General features: G+C 38.7%; 1 protein-coding gene across 4 annotated transcripts in view; it reads right to left on the bottom strand.

Annotated features, from left to right (window-relative positions):
* Positions 1-673: 673 nt before the first annotated feature.
* Positions 674-21,954, bottom strand: part of DCT (dopachrome tautomerase) — a 32,337-nt gene continuing 11,056 nt past the window's right edge. For 3 of the 4 annotated variants that reach the window (XM_057707376.1, XM_057707377.1, XM_057707379.1), the window contains 6 exons: positions 20,764-20,864; positions 20,462-20,628; positions 18,153-18,332; positions 16,402-16,537; positions 4,552-4,753; positions 674-1,175 (listed from right to left, as the gene is read on the bottom strand). In XM_057707376.1, coding sequence (XP_057563359.1) covers positions 1,003-1,175; positions 4,552-4,753; positions 16,402-16,537; positions 18,153-18,332; positions 20,462-20,628; positions 20,764-20,864 — 959 coding nt within the window. In that variant the 3' untranslated portion in view covers positions 674-1,002. Of the gene's footprint in view, positions 1,176-4,147; positions 4,297-4,551; positions 4,754-16,401; positions 16,538-18,152; positions 18,333-20,461; positions 20,629-20,763; positions 20,865-21,954 lie in introns of all 4 variants that reach the window. The other variant, XR_009049007.1, reaches the window with a different exon arrangement.

The raw sequence follows: 21,954 nt of genomic DNA, 5'->3' as shown, positions 1-21,954 counted from the left end.
AAAAATAAGCCAAATACATGAATAATTTTTCATTTCAGGATACCTAGCAAAGGAATTGGTTCAGGGTCAGCCAAGTGAGACCTCAGAGCAATGGAACTCTGATCAAATGGTCTCAAGTTCAGGATTATAGGCTCACCAGCCTTCTCCAGTCAGACTTTTCTGGAAAGAGTGACTCTATGTTCACTTCAAAACAGTGTATTAGTCAACTAGCTTAATTTAAACTAATTTAATCCCTCATCTGTTCATTTACCACTATAAGATCAATGTGTATTCAGCTATTGATTCTTGTGATAACTCTACTGTTAAGAACTGCAGACACTTTATAAACTCTAATCTAAAGTCTAATTTACAAAAGAGAACCAAATTTATCATTCATTCATTCATTCATTCATTCTCCATCCTATATGGAAAATAAGGCCTGTTTTCATCTTCAAAGCCATTTTAAAGGCTGGAGAGAAAGAGACAGAGAAAAGAAGAAAAAGAAGCCTCAGAAAGATGATCAGGAAGGCACCTAAAGGCATAGAGGTTTATACCTAAGAGAGACCCTGGAGACTCATGTAGCATCTGCCACCTCCCTGCCCACGTCCCTTTACAAATGAAGACATGTGGGCTACAAAAGATTTAACCATGATCTTGTCCAACTCTCAAATTATACTGGCCTGCACATTGCCATGAATCCACTCTATCGATTTTTTGGGGTGCTCTCAGAACACAAGGAGGCTTAATCAATATGGGGAATTATGACCAGATACCACCAATTGACATCAGCTCTACCTCGTTTGATGGTAGAGATACCCTTAAGCATTTTAGCTTGTTTGTTAAGTAAACAAGCAAACCAGAAACGACAGTTAAGCATCTTCCGTATTTGGGATCATCACCGCAACAGGAGGCGCTGTGCCAAAGATCTTCAGTGAAAGGAAAACCAGTGCTGATTCATTTGCCCATTGTCAGGGTCAGAACTATGGCTTGGCCAGTCTCTCCTCTAAGGTAAGGAGTGCGCATCTAGGCTTCTTCTGTGTATCTCTTGTTGCTTAACTGTGTCTCAATCAAGGGTGTATATCCTTTCCGAAGTCTTCTATATTGAAGGAGAAGCAGCAGCGCAAAAAGACCAGCCAAAACCACCAGCATCCCCATAACCACTGAGAGGGTTGTGGTCCAATCTGGAGTTTCTTCAACTGAAATTAAAGCAGAAGAGAAGGGTCTACGATTGGGATTCGCATCGGCTGAATATTCTTAGAAAAGGGAAGAATAAACCAATTTGCCTTTTGTATGCACTTCTGTTGATAAAGCAAAAAACTACACTGGCTGGAATAAAATTTATCTTCTCCTTCCTTACCAACTGTTTATCATGTCCACAATTGTTTTTCTTGAGGAAGTGGGAAATGGCATTCCATTATTTGAATGTAGCTTATTATATTTAAAAAATTTCTTACAATAAATACTTATACAGAACAAACCCTCCAAGGAAGTATATAACTACTTTTGTGAGTTAGAAACTCATTTCTAAAAGTGCATGCTAAAATGGTATCTGGGGAACTGCAAAATATACAACATTCAGGTCTAGAAATTCTGCTATTGTCTCTACCTTTTTTATGGGGTGATAAGTGAGTAAGAAGATGAGATTGGCTATTATAATAGGAGACATTCAATAGCAAAAGCAGATGGAATTTGGACCCATTTAAATAGTTGTGAATAAAATCTGAATCATCACAGGATAAATCCAATCCTCTATTCAAATATTTTATAAGCACTTTTCCACAAAATTAATGGATCGCACTTTTAGTATATTTATGCCTATTTGTTGTTTCCTTAAAAATTATCATATCCTTAGCCAGCTAAACTCAGTTTCTCTGAACTGGGTTCTTGTTCTATTCTCTACACTTCTCTAAATGTAAGACTGTCCTCCTGGTTATTTCCCTTCAATCCCACAGAGGAGTCTGACTCATCCTGATGGGGTTTCTTCAAGAAGATTTTAATTTGTCTCTTCCTGCAACAATCTGGCAGCATCTACTGCCATCCTCATCTTCTTAAAACACAGATTTTTATTCCGTCATTTCTTGGTTCAGGAGCCAAAAATTATTGTCTTTGTTATTGTCCAAACGCCTCTGCCTTGCTTTTTTTTTAATTACTTTTTTTAATTGGAAAATACACATTACATATATTTTACCACCTTAACCATTTTTAAATTAAGTCCCATGACATTAAATACATTCACATTGTTTTGCAGTCATCACCACCATCCATCCACAGAACATTTTTTCTCTTGCAAAACTGAAACAGTAATTCCCCAGCCCTCCATCCCCTCCCAACCCCTGGAAACAACCATTCTACTTTTTGCATCTATGAATTTGACTACTCTAGGTGCCTCATGTAAGTGGAATCCTGGTTTTTGTCCTTTTGTGACTGGTTTATTTAACTTAACTTAGCATAATGTCTTCAGGAGTCACCCATGTCACAGCATGTAACAGGATTTCCTTCCTTTTTAAGGCTGAATAATATCCCATTGTATGTATGGCCCACATTTTTTTTATACATTCTTCTGTCAGTGGGCACCTGGGTTACTTCCACCTTTATTGTGAACAACGTCGCTATGAACAGACGGGTACAAATATCTGTCTGAATACTTGCTCTCAGTTCTTTGGGGTATATATATGCCCAGAAGCAGAACTGCTGGAGGGTATGGTAATTCCACATTTAATTTTTTGAGGAGCTGACATATTGTTCTCCACAGAGCCTGCGCTAACACTCCCACCAGCAGTACATGAGGATTCCACTTTCTCCACGGTCTCATCAACACTTGTTATTTTCTGCTTTCGGGTAGCAGCCATCTTAATGAGTGTAAAGTGGTATCCTATGGTTTCTGCCCAGCTTTTAAAGCCCTCAGTAACCAGGCCCTTCTCTCAGATCCAACCTTAATTCATAGTCACCTACCCAACAAGCCTTCTACTAAAACCAGGCTTTCTTCTCACAGTCCTCTATATAGACTACATGTGCCTTTCACAGTCCTGTTCCCTGCTCTTCTTCAGTCTAAAATGCTCCCTTCTTTCCCCCTCACCTACCTAAGACCTACCATCTCTTTAATCTAGTTCAAGATCCAGCTCCTTTCCCAAATCCCTTTCTCCCTTCTCCAACCTTTGGTTATAGTTCTCTCTCCCCAGGCAGGATCGTAAATTTCTGTCAAACCAATAAATGAATGTAATTTGTATCTTCTAATGAGTTTATGCATTCTGGGCATATTTAAACTCTTGGTCTGTACCAGTTAATGGGCTGATGTCAGAGGACACAGAAGCTTTGTCAAAATGCACATTCCAAACTTTCTGATTATTATCATGTTAAATCTCAGAGAAAAGAGAAAAGTTTCAAAGAGATATTCTCAGCCTCCCAAAGAAAGGAAACTTCAAATCAGTAAAGGGAACAAGTTGCAGTAGGTGTATAACTGGAAGGAAAAACAGAGGACAAGAGTCCAGGGTCTGAAAGGCTTTGAAAGTTAGAGAGAGAGATACGTGACCTCAGAAATGGTCTTGATTACTTTGCAGGCTGAGATTTAGGGAAGATGAAATAGATTCCAATGGGGAAACGCCACTGGCAGACAGGCTGTACATTTCCCAGCTTCTTGACAAATTTAGAGATTTTTATTTTTTATTGTTCTACCTTCCTTTCTCAACCTGTCCTAAGATTCTTTAAATGGCACATGGAACTATATTGGGGCCTGGGCAAACATAAAAACAGATGCCCCCACATACACTTATCAAAATATGCTCCCATATTTTGAACCATGTGGAAAAGCTAACCAAAAATCTACAACTTAAAAACATGACTTCAAAATATTCATTAAAAAAAACAAGGTACACACGAAGCCCCACGCAGTGCAGTCCACCAGCAGGGCACTTTCCTCTTCACAAACCACCCCCAGCAGGGCTAGGATGCATTAACTGGCCAAAAAAAAACTGGTCTACTTACAAACTAATGTGGGTCTATAAAACAAACAAACAACAACAGCCTGTCTTTAAAATTTTGATAGTATATTCATTATAGATTTTTTGCATTAATTTGGGTTTTTGAAAATATTGCATTATGTTATTATTGAGCTCAAATACTGAATTTTTGGCCTCCCCTTGAACTTTGCTCACCCTAAACCCAAACTTGCCTTCAAGTAAAGATCTCCAGGTCCTGCTAGTCCCCATTCATAGGTGGCCAGTGCGTTCTGATTTTAGTGGTTAGGCATTTCAAACCACGGCCAGTTTCCAATTCATTCAAGTAAAATTGTCAAATCGGGTATAGTTGCAGATACTTCCCCTGTGAAATAACTTCTTTTAACAATTTTCAATTTTTTAAAACAAGAGTCATCCAACCAGTCCCTTTCCTGATGTTTAATTGATAGTTTAAAGGCTCATTTCGGTAAATATACATACTCTATTAAATTGCCAATAAACTTAACTACACCTGAGTGCTTCAATTTAAGGTCTTGGTTTACACTAAAAAGAAAGGAAAAAGGAAAGAAAGCTTCTTTAGAAGGTGAATGACTCACACATTAAAAGTTGCATTGGTTACCTGGCAGATCAATGGCATAACGGTAGCCAAGTTGGTCTGCAGTTAAAAAGAGTTCCCCATTAGTCACCGGAGGGAAGAAAGGGACCATGTTATACATCCGATTATGACCAATGGGTGCCAGCTCCTGAGGCCAGGCATCCATAGGGGGATTGAATCTTTTCATCCACTCATCAAAAATGGCATCAGTAAAGGAATGAAGGACCTGTAAGACAATTGAACATGGAGTTAACATTGATAGGTCTGTTCCAATCAGACCAAACTGGGGTTGGTCCTTCGTGACATCAGGAACTTCTTGGTGACGTGCCCACTGGCATTTTTAGTGACGTTTCCAAGGCTGTATGGTATATCTCTCCAAACAGGATTATAAACTGCTTCGTTAAGTGAGCAAATGGAAGTTCATGTTGCAGATTTAGCACTGGTTTAGGAAATTTGAGGCCTTCAACAAATTCATGTGAATTATTAGGTTCACAAAAAAAGGCAAGTATGATAAGATATATAGTGTAGTCAATATTCAGATGCTTTGCTTTTAACAAGGGAGAAAGACATTGTATTTACCAGTATTATAGTACAAATAGATAGTTAAAAAAAAAAAAAAAGACAGAAAGAAAAGAAAAGGAAAAAGAAAGGAAGAAAACATCCAAAATGGGTTTTCAAATTTTTCTCACTAGGAGCACCCTTTTATGTGCTCATTTTATGACCCTCTCATTTGAATTCTCAGTGTTATGCCAGCAAAAGAAAGTCTAAAAACGTTGTAATGTGCACAGTACTCAGTTTTATTTTCTCAAGGAAGCTGGTAAAGTTCTTTTCAAATACAACAATTATTACATGTTTTAAAATATTAACAGCAAAATTTCACACTTATAGTCCTGATTTTGCAACAGTACATAAATGTGAGAGTTCAGCCCAGGCCATTAGCGGTCCTCTTTCATTCCTAGACTGTCGCTCAGGGAGCCCAGCGACCCTGTCTGCTTTTCCTTCCCTGCTGTGTCCGCAGGGCCTGTCAACGCAGGGTTTGTTACAAGGGGGAAAGGAGACACTTACTTCAATAATTACTTATTAAATGAATTCATTTATCTGTTCACCAATTATAGCACTGCTCAAATTATACTATAACTTGTTCTTTGTTTATCAATTTCCCCTAGCAAGACCCCTAACTCCTAAAAGTCAGAAATAAGGTCTTTTCGCCTCTGAAGTTTTAGGCTTGGCATACAAATTGGACAGAGTTGATGCTTAATAAGTTCCTGTTGGCTGATGACAGTGCCATGCAAAGTAGTTTTATATTTTGTGCAATTCATCCAAATAGGCCTCTTTCTAGCAAGTGCTATTATTTCCTCTATCTGCAGTGCCGTTCCTTCTGTTTTCTAGTGTCAGAGTCTTTTAAGACAAACTCAGTGGTCCCTGTCCTGAGACATCTTCCCTGATTGCCCTCAGTCTGAATTCTCGGTTCTTTACACTTCTTAACCCCTTTAATTGCATTGCCTTCTGGCTTACATTACTGTTGTTTATGTAGTAGATAATAGTTTCAAATCTTACCTGAGGTTCCTTGTAGTTAGTTCACCCATTCAGGCAACAGCAATAGCTTTCTACATTCAGGACAGTAAAAAGAATCACATGATTTACTGAAGGGATTTATTTCCTGAATGGATTTTTCAAGTTCATGGCAGAGACAATCGTGTTAAAAGCCAAAACATCAAATTGTAAGACCTGGGCTTTCACAGAAAGAAAGGATTTTCTGAGTTCTGAAGTCTTGGATATGAGTAACAAAATTTAAGCCCTGAAGCAATAAAAGCATAGCGTTTAGTGCATAAGCAACAACTTTGGAGGAACACATGATAATGCAAGTGATCAACGTTTCTCACAAGCAGAGTTCAGGAGAAGTTCATCTTTGAGAAGCGGCATCAGCCCTGGAAAAGGAGCTGGTACAGGTCCCTGAAAACAATATCACGTGCCCTAAATCCTGGCAACTCCACATAAGGGTAGAAGGTTCCCAGAGAGGGTTTCATCCTCCAGGTGCGTCCTCGGGAGCCTGCTGGCCTCAAACAGAAGTTCTGCCTCAAGCATGGAGCCCGAGCAGTAGATGTGCAGTGTTTAAGGGTAGCTAGCGCTCTTGGTTGCTTACCCAATAGATTTTCTCCTCTTCCTCAATAACATCCTTTGTGTTTGGGGTGAAGCAATGTGCCCAGTTATCCATGAGATTTCACTGCAAGTCATTGGAGAGGACTTCCAGGAAATTTTGTTAAAGGTGGTTGTCTCAGCTTAAAAGTGCCCCCCTTTCCCTTTCCATCTCTCCTTGCTGCTTCCTGGAACATGGATGTGATGGCTGAAGCTACCAGCAAGCAAAGTTAAGAAAAGAAGCCACTCACCAAGGATGCTAAAGCAGAAAGACAGAAGGTGTCCATGATGACTATGGAAATACTACATCAGCCCTGGACTGCCTGCCACTGGAGCTCTTTTACACAAAGAGAAAAATAAACCTCTTTTTTTTGTTGTTCAGCGTTCTGTAATTTTGGTTTTCTCTTTTAAGCGGCTGAACCAAATGCTAAGTGATACCAGTAAAGGGGGTATACCAGAATGTATTTTCCAAGGAAGGCCACGCAACATCTCTTGAACTTTTAGAAACCATCTGAGTTGAAGTCAGAGATCAAATTGTGATTAAAAAAAGAGCTAAGAGACTCTCAGGGCAGAGAAAGATACAGATTCATTGCTGTAAGAGGCAAATAACTGGGTGGAAGCATCAGAACGCACCCAGTACAAACTGTAAATAATTAAGCAGGGGACAAGGCTCTAAAGCGACTCATAATTTGGAAAGATAAAAGAACGGGGAAGAGTAATACGGAGAGATTATAGGTCTCAAAACGGTTATTAAACATTATACAATAAAAGGTCTAGTAGGAACTACATACATACAGAGTACCCAATTTATAGACTGTAGTAAAAAAAAAAAAAAGCCAGTGTATGCCAAGAAGATGCAGAAAAGCCAATAGACAAAAATGCTATGAGCAACAATGTATCCAGAGGCTAGAAAGAGATGCAGTGCAACCCGGAGACTAGGTATTTTGGATAAAGTTGTGAACATTCTTCCTAAACGAAATACTCTGAATTGCTCTTGAGAAACAAATGGCATCTTTGTCCAGCACAGGTTGAAAATAAGCTAAGTTAATATCTCTGTAAAGACCAAATGTAATGTGAGGATAATAAATATAAGCAAAAGCAAAGTAAAAGTAATCTGTTGTTGCCTTATATCTGCTATAGAGATTCACAGTTATATTTTGGCATGAACAATTGAGTGCTTCAGAAATGAGGTTACAAAGTTTGGTATACAAACTTATTCTATCTTGTTCCAACAAAATAAGGACAGGTACAGGAAGGAAAAAAAAACACTAAATTTCAACTTGCAAGGAAGTTTTGAAGCAAATGGGCTTTCAAGGTAAAAATTTTTAAATATAATCCTTGCAGAAGAAAGCAATTGATCAACAAATATCGTGCTTTCAGGCATAAAGAAACTTAATAAAGTACAGGGAAAGCATGCATATCTTTTTCAAGATCATTCGAGGATAAAGTTACTACCAAACTTAACCTTCTCTTAGATTGTTACAAATTCAGATTCCTGCCATGTGGCATCTCGTGGTGATATGAAAATAGTATCTGTGCCTAGAGGAAGATTGCTGTGGAAACCTGAGGCTGACTGCAAAGACATTTGTACATTACCAAAGACCAGCTCACTGTGGTTTTCACCAGTTGAGTTCATGTATTATTATCCAGAAGATGTCATTCGTAATCAGAGTGGATCTTACTGTGGTAACGTGATGATGCTCTGGTCCTCTGAGAATTAATATCTGAGCGTTTAAAAGTCACGTGACAGACACACAGTTCCATATGTGGAGCGCCAATTTAAAACTCAAGTTAGAAGGCATAAGTAAAAAGTTGGGTCAAAATTTCTAAATGAGAGAATTCCTAATGGTAACTCCTAAACTCATAGTTAACCATGCTTGTTATTTTATGATAACATTGATTTATTCTTGCCTTGTTCTATCAAGGATTTGAAGCAATCTATAGTCAAGATATTGGTTTTACATACCGAAATAAGCCATTTGTAATAGGCATGAAATAGTTACACAGCACTCAACTTCTACTTAGCTGACTAAGCTCTCCCACAGGGAGGTGAGAACTCCATAGAGGGCACATTTAGTGAGAGAGAAGAAACAACCAGAGAAAACGGGTGTTCAAATAATAATAGACTCTCCTGGGCAGTGCTCAGCCCAGATGCTGTGTGTTTCCCATTTTGCTATAATCTTCTCTCCCTGTCCTTTTCTACCCACTCTCTCATTGCATCCTGAGCAGAGAGAATAGAAGGCATTTTGGAAGAGTTACGTAGGGAAAGCACCCCTTCTGCTTAAGTTGTATAACAGCATTGTACACAAAATGTACATATGTATACATAAAATTATACAGTATACATTGTATACAAGATATAATAGCATACATATAAAAAGAAACATGAAGAGCATTAGGAATTCAGTTGCTATATCCTTGAGGAAGAAAGCTTGTAGTTTAAGCATTAAGTTTTGAGCGGATGCAAACAGAGAACTACAGGAGAGTTCTGCTATTAGTATGTCAGCTTTAAAAGATGCGATGTGTGCCAAACTGCATACATCATAGGCAGACAATACAGGTTGAAAAGAGAGGATTGGGGTGTTGTTAGAAGAGATTCTAGATAAGAACTGAAATACTCCCAGGCCATTCAAGACTAAGGGACCACCAAACCTCTAGGAGAGAGGAACTCAAATCAATGCTAGAACCATCTTAAATTTGTATATAAATTATGGTTTGCCGTTATACTACTTAATTCACCAATAATGAAGCATATATAGTTCATCTCTTTGTTACAGGTTTAGTTTTCTCAACAGAGTAGGTGTTTATCCTTATAAAGCCTAGAGTTGAAAAGAACCCCTTCAGCTCCATTTGTCTATTTAGCACGTGCAAGTTAAAAATCAAACCATCCCTACACAAGTATAAAATAAGCCACAAGGATATATTGTACAAGACAGGGAATATAGCCAATGTTTCAAAATAACTATAAGTGGAGTATAACCTTTAAAAATTGTGAATCACTATATCGTACACCTATAACTTAAGTAATATTGTACATCAACTATACTTCAATAAAAAAAGAGAAAATAAGAGTATATCAAATAGAATGTGGTATACAGTTCAGTCAAGGGTATTTTTTGAATTTAAATATTATTAGAGCTTTTCAATTATTAAAAAAAATAAAATAAAACCATCCCCACCCCCCACGCAGACCAAGCCTGTGGAAACCCTGCCACCCTGGGAGGTCCTGCCCAAACAGGTGGCCAGCCACCATCTCTGGCACCTGAGCTCTTGTAAAACTCACCAAGATGTTATGCTAGTTAGGAATTGGTGGTTGTCTATCTCAGTTATTTTAAAATGCATACATTAAATAAGCAAATGTGGCATTTTAAAAACATCAGTCCTTACTCATGACAAAACCAATGCTCTATCTTCTCAAGTCAACCAAAATTATTCAGACCTGCCTCTTCACCAGTTAGTGTTATCAACCTGATCTAACAGGACAAAATGTCCTCAGCTATAATGAAAGCAATTGTGAAGGGATCAAATTAAGAATTGTCTGAACTGACAAAAGGCAAAATTGTAGCTGGAAGACTCAACGTGGGGAAATTTTTGAGTAGAAAACTTCTTATAATCTCTGCTCAGCCACTTACTGGTTCATATGATGTTGTACTCATCTCAGCCTCTCTGAACTTTCTTTTCCCCATATTTAAAAGGAGGAGAGTATTTTACCATCCACAGTTTTGTGAAGTTAAAAGATTATGTTTGCATGGCATCTAGTGTAGGGATGCATTAATAGGTGCTCAATAATATGACATTAACAAAAACTTACTGCACGTCAACTAAGTACCAACCACTAACTAACCTAACCTAAGTAAGTGCCTAACCACTGTTCCAGAGGTTGAATGTGGTATCCGTGATCACATTAAATTCCCCTAAGCTAGTGGAACCTAGAAAACACATTTCTTTATGAACAGAGTTTTATATGAACAGGTTTCCAAGAAAAACAAAATATCAAAAGAGGCTGTTGTATTTGTCACTAACTTACATAAAGAACAGATCGTTTCACTAATTCTCTTAAGAACCTTTAGTGTTTTTCCTCTTCCCAGAAGTCATTATCCTACATGAACTGACAGATCACAGAAAAGGAAATGCAAGTGGTTCTTTAAATATGTGAAAAGATACCAAACTTCATTTAGAAGAAAAGAAATGAAAGTTACACTCGCTGAAATATTTTCACCTAGAGGGTGGGGGAATTGTCCCACGCTACACAGCTGGTTGTAGCAGAGAAAAAAATCACTCAGCGTTCTGGAGGACAATTTGGCAACATCTATCAAAATTTCAAATGCGTTTATTTAACTTTTGAACCAGTGATTCTATCCTCTCAACTTATCCTACATGTTCATTTATTGCAGTACTGTTTGAAAAGCAAAAGATTAGAAAGCTCCTAAGCATCCATGAATAAGACAAATCCGTGCTATAGAATACCATTCGGCCTTTTTAAAGAAGTGTTTAGAAAAAGTAAAACTAACAAACAAACAAAAGAGTAAAACAAAATCACAGAAGTGTCTATAGTATGCTGCCATTTGGATAAAAAAGAGAAATACTTGTACACTTATAAAATATATCTGGAAGAATAGGGAAGAATGGGAATGGAGAGCTGAGAGATGGTATTGACACAGGGATTTCATTTGTACCTTTTACATTTGAACCGCTTATAATGTTATATTTTTTAAATTAAAAAATTTAGGAAACTATATAACAACCTAAAAATGTGTGCATTATATTGGCAACTGTATAAACATATAAGAATATGAAAGGAAGCACAGACATATATATACTACCAACTGTAAAATAGATAGCCAGTGGGAAGTTGTTGTATAACAAAGGGAGTTCAACCTGAGGATGGAAGATGCCTTAGAGGACTGGGATGGGGAGGGTGGGGGGGGGGAGTCAAGGGAGGGAGGGAATGTGGGGATACGTGTATAAAAACAGATGATTGAACTTGGTGTACCCCCCCAAAAATAATAAATAAATAAATAAAATTTTTAAAAAAAGATATGTAAAATGAAAAAAAAAAAAGAATATGAAAGGAAAGAAGCAGAAATATTGAAATGGAATTACATTTAAAAATTTTTTTGCCAATATCGCTGCAATTATAAATCATTAAAAATCATTAAACCATTAAAAAATTTTAGACATAAAACAGTGTTATTTTAATTACTCAAGATATTAATCTAATTGTGACTTTTTAAGAAAGATAAATAAAATAGATCTATTTTTAAGCACTTCACTGGAGGGAAAAAAAGCAATGTCCTATGTACTTCTTTTTTAAAATTTCAACTAAACTCATACTAACTCAGAAATATTTTATATTTGCTACTGTGACCTGTTAATTTTAGTAATCTTATTGCAGCCTAGAGTCAGACAAGGTCTTACAGGCTTAACTTAGTGTGGTTCATTAGATCTTTGTTTTTTTTGTTTTGTTTTGTTTTTTTAAATCTTTATTGGAGTATAACTGCTTTACAGTATTGTGTTAGTTTCTGCTGTACAACAAAGTGAGTCAGCTATATGTATACATATATCCCCATATCCCCTCCCCCTTGAGCCTCTCTCCCAAGCTTCCTACCCCACCCCTTTAGGTCTTCACAAAGCATCAAGCTGATCTCCCTGTGCTCTGTAGTAGCTTCCCACTAGCCATCTATTTTTATATTTGATAGTGTATATATGTCGATGCTACTCTCTCACTACATCCCAGCTTCCTCTCTTTTCTTGCTTTAAATTCTTAAATTCCTTTCTTATCCAAATGCTTGCCATTATTAAGAAATACAAATAAACAAGGATTTACTGTATACCACAGGGAACTACATTCAGCATCTTGTAATAATCTAATAACCTATAATGACTATAATGGAGAAGAATCTGAAAAAGAATGTACATACATATACATGCAATATTGTGTTAGTTTCAGGTGTAAAGTGATTCCATTACATATATAATATATACAATATTGTATGTAAATAAATCAACTATAGCTCAATAAAAAAAGAAAGAAATACAAATGGTAATAAGGCTGCTTGTATGTCTTAATTCCATTTAGAATTTCAATGTATAAGGTGAAGAAGAGACACATGAGCTATTCAGTGAGTACTAACGGTGTAACCTATGAATCTCCCAGCTACTGTGGAACTGAAAGAATTACAACTTGCCAAATGTACCTTTCTAAGAGGATAACATCCAAATATACTGGTAAGAATATTATCTTTAGGAATTGAGAAGAAAGTCACTAGTCTCTAACATAGTTTCTTTCATGTCAATTAACTGTCTAACTTTATAGGCTATTGGTTTCCCTCCTTTTTTTTCTTTTCTAGGTTATACCTACACTTAATATTGAAAACAGAACTACTTAGCATTCCTGTGATCTAATCTTATTTTCCATGATAAATGTGTGCATTTCCTTCAATTACCTTAAAATTAGAATTTCAGAGATTGGTTCAGACTTTTTCCTGCATTTTAACATTATATCTTCTTATAGTCATTACTCCGATCACATACAACTTTGTACTTCTATTGCTTGAAGAGATTTCGCAAAAATAAATTTAATAAATGTTGTATGCAGTGTTTTTGCATAAATTGCCTCATGAATTTGAAATTCCAGAAGCTATAACTCTGTTAACTTAAGTGCTTTAACCTGGCTTTCAATATTGTTGAAGCTGAATTGGCTTCAACATGAAACTCTTTGTAAATAGCCTAAAGTAATTGTGCGTTCTGGAACTGGTGCCAAAACAGTACTCCTGTGCCTTCAAAGAAGGGCTGTGGCTTTTTGTCTATTTATAGGTACATAACTTATACCAAAGAAAACAAAATTTTAAATATTAAAGATATTAAAAGCAACGAAGACAAGGATAATTAAGCATCTAGTGTCTTTGAACTACATGTAAGTCATGGAATTCCTTGTCTGTAAAGTCATCATGTGAGCTTATAACTGAAGCAGGAACAGAAAGATGACTAAAGACATATCTGTACTACAGAGAGGACACTGATTCCTTCGAACTGGGGTTGGCAAACTAAAGCCTGCTGGGTAAATAGGGCTCACTGCCTGTTCTTGTAAATGAATTCTTATCAGAACACCACACTTGTAGGCAGATAGAAGGCAGGGGGGGTGGGGGGGTGGGGGCTGGAGAACCAGACGTAGCTTTTTGACATAGGAGAGGCCATTTTAGGCCTAGGCTGTTTTGTGATCTAAGCCTGGCCACAATGCTTGCCCTTGAACAGGCCTCAGTAATAATGATCTTAAGGGAACAAAAGAACGATAGCAAAGATAACAAATCAGTTGTAAAGACTCTCAGTTCTGGGCTTCCTAGGTGGCACAGTGGTTGAGAATCCACCTGCCAATGCAGGGGGACACGGGTTCCATCCCCGCCCCAGGAAGATACCACATGCCATGGAGCAACTAAGCCCGGGTGCCACAACTATTGAGCCTGCACTTTGGAGCCCGTGCGCCACAACTATTGAGCCCATGTGCTGCAACTACTGAGGCCCACGCGCTTAGAGCCTGTGCTCCGCAACGAGAGAGGCCACGGCAATGAGGAGCCCACACACCACCGCAAAGAGTGGCCGCCACTCACCACAACTAAAAAGAAAGCCCACGCACAGCAAAAAAGACCCAACACAGCCAATAAAATAAATAAACAAATTTATAAAAAAAAAAAAAAGACTCTCAGTTCTGTTTCAGTGGTAAAGATTGGCCTGAAGCACTTTCTGGAGCTGTTCTGAAGAATCTAATCCCCCTTCTAGTGCTCAACCACTAGATCAGTGGAGCCTCTAAGGAGATGATGATGTTAACCTTTTCTTTCTTTCTTTTTTTTTTGGTTAATATTTATTTACTTATTATTTAGGCTGTGCCGCATCTTGGTTGTGTCACACAGGATCTTCCATGCAGGATCTTTGTTGCGGCATGCAGGATCTTTAGTTGCAGAATTCAGACTTCTTAGTCACGGCATGCAAATGAGATCTAGTTTCCAGACCATGGATCGAACCTGGGCCCCCTGCATTGGGAGCTCAGAGTCTTACCCACTGGACTACCAACTGAGTTGTGACTTCAATCAACTAAAGTTTGGACTTAGTTGATTGAAGTCACAGTTGTCGACCTTTGCCCCAATTCTATGCTCAATTCTCCTCTGCAGAAGCCCGTTCGTGAATATGCATGTACCCTTAGCTTAAAACTTCCCCAGTTTTGCTGTTCCTGGAGACACTGCTGTGGGAAAGATCCCCAGTGTTCTCCTTACTTGCTGCAAGTGATAAATCCTCCTTTTTCCTCATCGATCTTTGGCTTGGTTGCCTTTTGGCTCAATACTCACCTGGATACATCCAGGTTTTGGGTAACATACCACTTGTTTATGTATTGTCTATGGCTGCTTTCATGCTACAGTGGCAGGGGTGCAGAGCTATAGTGGAGATTATCTGGCCTGTAAGGGCTAAAACATGTGCTATCTGGCCATTGACAGAAAAATGTTGCCAAGCCCTGAACACTTAGTAAATTTCCTCAAAATAAGAAGATAAGATTTGGCAATCCTTGAGACTTAAGTTTGCAAATCAAATTAGTAGCATCACCACTATTACCTCTGGTAGGAGTGAAAGGTTTGGGCTTTTTTTTTTAATATTTATTTACTTATTTATTTGGCTGCACCAGGTCTTAGTTGTGACACGCGGGATATTCGTTGCGGTGTGTAGGATCTCTAGTTGCGACATGAGGGAATCTTTTAGTTGCGGCATGTGGGATCTAGTTCCCTGACCAGGGATCGAACCCAGGCCCCCTGCACTGGGAGCGTGGAGTCTTAACCACTGGACCACCAGGGAAGTTCCAAAAGGTTTGGGTTTAATTGCCAATGTGTCAGAGGATTCTGCTGTTCTACTCATAACATTTTGGATTACTGGGTGAGGAGTACTGGGACACTTCCTTATGAACATGGGTTGTATGTACAAATTATATAGTTTAAAATGTGTGTTTTAATAAAAACTCGTTTAGAAACATATGGTACTGATAGATAGCCAAGAAGGTAGGCATCAAAATGCTTGGCATAAGCTGATGGCTGAAATGATAGCCTGAAACGTGATGTGAGATATCAAGTTAGAGCCAGTGAACAAGGCAGGCATCCTACAAAAGAGCAAAACTGGCAATGGAGATTTACAGATAAGCCCCCACCTTATTAGAAGTTGGGACCAGCAGTCCACATTTCTAATATGCTGATGGCAGGAGCAGCTTATTTTTAGCCAGAATCCTTTGTGAAGTGAGGGGGGCCAGGGCCAAACACCAAACAGAGCTTTGGACCTCAGGTAGCTGAGCATCATGTAAGGGTCACGGTGTCTGCACAGTCCTTCCAGCCCATCACTTACCTTCAACACCACTCATTTCACCAATGAAAAATCACTCATCGTTATGCTAATGTATGATGTGTTATGCTAAATTATGACATAATTTATAACATTATTATGCTAATTTATGAAACCTCTGGACTGTAAACTCCCATCTAGGGTCATTCCAAAGCTAACCATCTCTAAAGCACAGGTTTCTGATGAGGGGACTTCAAACGCTATCTAACCACCCCTATGCTGTAGATTAAAATTAATTTACATATGCATACATTCCATTCACACAGAGAATAAAATACACATCAAACCTTAATCCTGTTGAAAAGCAAATAAATCCAAACACATTATCGAGGAAATTTTTCATCTATTCCGAGTCTTTGAACATACCACAAAAACAGGATCGTTGGCAGCAGAATGTGGCAAAGCATTTGTCCCATTCAGGAAGGAATGAACCAAATTATGAAGGCTCATCACTTGAGAGTCCAGGGTCCCGTCTGCTTTATCAAACCCTTCCAGGGCATTCCTGAGAGAAATCAGCATGTCAGCAACAAGAGTCATGAATCGATAAAGGTCTCTTTGAATTGTTTCCAGCCTAGAAAACAGTCTTCTAATTTGAGATTGTGTAGGGAAATGGGAAGCTCAGTTGCAGCTAAATAGCTAAGAATTAGCCACAGCATTTAATGATATCTTCTAAAAAGAAAGGAACTCCTAATCCATGCTACTTCCACACCCGCTCAGTTAGAGAATATCTCGTCTGCATACTGCATGACAATTATTTACTGGCATACCTGTCTCCCAGGTCAGACTATGAACTCCTAGAGGACAGAGACTGTGTTTCTTCGAATTTGTGTTTCAGGGTCTCAGCACCATACCCAGCACATGGTCTGGGGTCAATAAATATTTTTTGAATTAACATACAATCTAATATTCCTATTTCTCCACTAAATAGATCTGCTGCTTGACTGTAATACATTCAGCATTCTAAACACATCCCCAAATTCCCCTTACCTTTCTCTTTTTACCCCTCCCCATTTTCAGGAAATTCTAACTGTCCATACCCTAACTCAGTGATCCTCACATTTAAGCATTCGTCAGAATCGCTGGGGAAAAAAAAGATACATATTTCATGCCCCACGTTCAGAGTTTCTGATTCAGTAGGTGCGGGCTGGGTCCTAACAGTTTGTAGTTCTACCTAACTCCCAGGTGATGCCAATTATGATGATCTGGGCGCCACACGTTGAGAACCTCGTGCTTAACTCAAATCTATATGGCATGCAAACTGTGTCGATTGTGCTTTTATCACAATGAAAAACGAATGCATGCTCCTTTTCAAGATAAATGCCACCACTCGCCTCACCTGTGACACTACTCTGAGGGCTGCGTCCAACCCCAGCACAGCCTCTGGGCCTGCTACACTCAGCACCGCCCCTGCCGTAAGTTCAGCCTGCCCTGTCCCTGGCCCCACATAACCCACCAGTTGTACCGCTTACACACGGTTGAGAGAGAGAATCCAATTTGGGAGAAGACCATGAGTCTATCCGCCATTCCTTTTTGGAGTTTCAAAGATGTTTGTTTAAAATCTTATAGCCATACATATTTCCATAATTCTGTCTTTTCAGAGGGAGAAAATTATTAGCTGGCCTTTAAATTTCAAGTATTGTAATGTTATTGCTGTGCTGTAATCGGAGTCGCAGTTAGTCTGTAATCCTCCTCTGAGATCTCAGACCCCAATATTAAGGTCTATGGCTGATATATATGTATATACATACATATATATATGTATATTTTAAGGCAGAAAAGAAAAAGAAATAACATAAGCAAATACTTTCAAAATACTCTGTTTAGTGAGGTATCTTGGTCCTGAAGACTGTACTTATATGTGTACAGAAATTAGAAATACAAAAGGTGGTTTTGAGTAGCTGAGTTAGAAGATACTAAAACTACGCTATTAACGATAGTAGGTGGATGATGACTTTCTTGACACTGATGCTTTGTTATCCTCTCTTACCAAGCGCGTCCCTGTTACTGAGCTTTGATGTCGCCAAACACCTGGATTTCCTTCCAGTTCATTACAACTAAAGGCATGAAAATCTAAAAATATTGTAAAATGCTAGGGTCACAGAGCTCAGAGTACTAACCTGAAGCTGAAGGTAGAGTTCTGGAAGAAAGGAGGATTGTCAAACTTCTTGAGAGACAGACACTCTTGTATGTCTTTTAAAGTTGGCAATTTCTCACTGTTCCTTCCCACTTGATTTCTTCTCAACAAGCCTTCATATGTTCCATTACACAGGGTGACCCGGCGGTTGTAGTCATTCAAGCTAAGATGTGTGAGGAGATTAGAAATAATACATCTTAACGCAAGGATAGTGTCATAATGCTGAGCCCAGCAAACCAATCAAGTGATGGTCATGGTAAAATTTTACTACAGTTACCTTACGAGGGTCAAAAATATGTGGTAAGAGTACTGCTTAAGACAGTAATTATGGAATTAGGAGTTTTGAAAACAGACTCATAAACTATGAATCAACATGTAAATAATGAAGAAAAATAACTGTTCCATTGGACAGACAGTAAGAGGGTTTACTACACAAGACGGTGACTCCAAGATGGTGCATGTGAATCTTGAGTAACCGAAGAGAGAACAGGTAGATTGTAATGTTAATATGGAGCTAAGCCAGTTTTGGCGGAAGTGTCTTTGTAAAGCTAGGAAAGCATTTCAGGCAAACTGAAGGCAAATGAAGGTGGTCAGAGTAAAAACACAAGAAACAAATGAAGGACAGGTATTAGGAGAAACGCTATATTAGAAAATCTTCTAAGTCAGTAGGGATGGTTACTTGGTAAACGTGGAGGCTGAGAAGGTCCTGTGCCCATAAGATTATATCCCACATGCCTGTGGTGGTCTGGAATTCCACCATCAGAGCCATATTTCATTTGGTAGGGATAAAATTTCGAAGACATTTCTGTGTGGATTTCAACGAGTGAGGGGATCATACTGGGTACGTGAGAAAAGAATCAGCACACACGTGAGGATGAAAGAGGCCAGTACCTAAAACCTAGGTGAAAATGGCCCCCAGAGCAACCTTTCCCAAGTGTGTTCCAGTGAGATGGTCTGTGAAATGAGGGTGTCAGGGTCAGATAAGTTTAAGCCCCTCTTGGAAAATAAGAATATGGTTACTTACGAAAGGCTCTGAGACATTCTAAAATTTTAAAAACCTTTTTAACTCAGCATTCCCTAAATTTATTTGATCAGAAGAATCTCTTTTCACATACCATCTATTAATAGCCCAAGGCAATATGAGAGATGCCTTACGGGATGATGCTAAGTCACATACAAAGCGCTTACCACATCCCTATGAGCACTGCCTGGAGGGGTGTAGGTAAAGCTTAGGATGCAGAAGATGGGATGCCTGTGAGCTAGACCTAGACCCCTGAAAACATCCCAGTCTGGGATGTGGACAGCGAGGCTCTGTGCTGTGGAGCAGTCGAAAGGCACAGGACAACGGCACTAGTACAGTGGGGCTCCGAACAGGAGGATCGTGGAGGAAACGAATACAGGAAGACGGAGGAGCTTCTTGGGGAATCTCTTCCTGAGACGTGTGCCAGGGAAGAGAAACACATTTAAGGAATCACTGAGGTCATCATTCTTCAGGGGTTATGGTCTGCTTGTGTTGCTCTTTAGCAATTTTTTAAAAAAATAATAAACATTTGTTAGTGTCACCTACGGTAGAAAAAAGTTCCTGCACCAGATGCACATGACCCAATTTTAGTGCTTTAGAGATCGATCTCCCCACCCCATTTCCTGTTCCCCTCAACTCCCCAGTACCCTGTGGTCCAGCCATACCAGACAGCTTGTAGAGACTTTTCTAGCTTCCACACACGATGTCCCCTCCACCCAGGACACACCACCCTCCCCTACCTCTGGTTGAGAGGTCTGTGCCTCCTTGAAGTCTTGGGATAATCATCTCCACCTCTTAAAGACTTTCCCTGGTCCTCTTCTCGGCTTTGCACACACACCTATTAAAATACTTCTCACGTTGTATTGTAATTTGTTTACCAGCCATCTACCTTTGTATGTATAAAAGGATATTCCAAAGGGAAGCTATATTCTATTCATCCTTGTACTCCCAGCACTATTAAACTGCTTAGAATGTGATTGGTGTTTAAGACACGTTGGCTGAACACAGGAACTACTTCTCATTTTAAAACAGTTGATCTCAAAGTGATGGCCAAGCACACTCAATTCACAAGTGTGATTTCCATACCTCTATTTCTTTTTATTAAAGGGCTCAGGATTTTTTAAAATCCCACCTCCCTCAGGAACATAGTTTTCAGAAACATGTGAACAGAATCCAACACGCATTAGAAACAATTGTAAAGTGATTCTCCATCTCTCAGACATTAGGAAATACCATCTCTGGATTTCCACTGCAGGTACACACACCATTACCTATCACAGACAATTTCCCAGCTGGAGAATCTGGAGTCCTGACTAATCAGAGTTGGATCGTCTTGTCTTGCTGCCCCGAGCAGTTGGTCTGTACACACGTCACACTCATTCCTGCCGGTGGCAAAGTTCCAATAGGGCAAAGCAAAGGACTCATTGCCAGTAAGGCGCTAAAAGCAAAGGGTATGACCAGTCATTTAATTCATGTCATCAGATACAACAAGAAAATGTATATAGCAAAGACTGATATGGGTCTTGACCAAAAGTACATAGCAAAATTAAAAGAAACTAATGCTCCGACCAACCTGGAGCTCTCTCTCCAGCCACAACAAATGGTAGCGGTGCCAGGTAACGAAGGCGGGTCCTTGGTGGGAGAAATCTATAGCCTTGTATGGGCGCCCTGGTCCTAAAACAACAGGGAAACATATTAGAGGTCACAGAATAAATCTTTAAATGTTAAAGCTTACCTGGAATGTGTTTCAGAGCCAATAAGTCCATGATGTTTTAGTCGGAAAACAACTGTTTTTTTAAATTAATTTTTTATTGAAGTACAGTTGATTTATAATGTTTCAGGTGTACAGCAAGGTAATTCAGTGTGTATATATATATATACATATATAGAGAGAGAGATCCATATATATATATAGAGAGAGAGATCTATATATATGTTCTTTTTCAGATTCTTTTCTTTTATGGTTTATTACAGGATATTGTATATAGTTCTTTGTGTTATACAGTAGGCTCTTGTTCTTTATCTATTTTATATACAGTAGTGTGTATCTGTTAATCCCAAATTCCTAATGTATCCCCCTACCTTCCCCTTTGGTAACCATAAGGGAAAACAACTTTTTTTTGTCATTTACCTCTCTGAAAGCAGCAACAACCACAAAATCTCAGAAGCAACCAACACTTTTAGGATAAATTCTCCTTCATCTCTCAGAAGTTTGATTGACAGCAGAGATCCAGACAAATTCCATTCATCTTAAGAGCTCCTGTTATAAGTTTAATTTTTAAGCAACATTTCATGAAGATAAGAGTATCCCCCAAAATAGATCAATGAGACCAAAATGAAATTTATTTTTAAAAGACATTTTCTAACCTATTCCTTACAAATGCATGCATTTATAGGGAGGGATTAATGAGTAATAAAGGAACTTCAACTGCGCTTAGTCCGAATTCAACATTTATATAACCAAAAGGCACTTCCACGGATTCTGCCTCAGCCATCAATCAGCGACAACCACTAGCTGACAAGCATGGTTGCTGAGACCAGAAGAGAGAAAAAATACATTCAAACCAATCTGGCCAGCCTCTGGAACTGCCAAGTTTAGTGAAAAGCTTTGGGCAATTTCATGACCTCCTTACTGCCTATTCCATCCTTCTTCTCCCTCTCATCACAGCTTTTGATAGTTATGTAGAAACTTTGGCTAACTTTAGTTCTTTTTCAAAGCACCCATGATAACTTCAGAGAGATGAACAGACATGAATATAAATTT

This window comes from Hippopotamus amphibius, chromosome 14, assembly GCF_030028045.1.
Source record: "Hippopotamus amphibius kiboko isolate mHipAmp2 chromosome 14, mHipAmp2.hap2, whole genome shotgun sequence".
Lineage (NCBI taxonomy): Eukaryota > Metazoa > Chordata > Mammalia > Artiodactyla > Hippopotamidae > Hippopotamus > Hippopotamus amphibius.
This window is presented reverse-complemented; position numbering and strand designations above follow the sequence as displayed.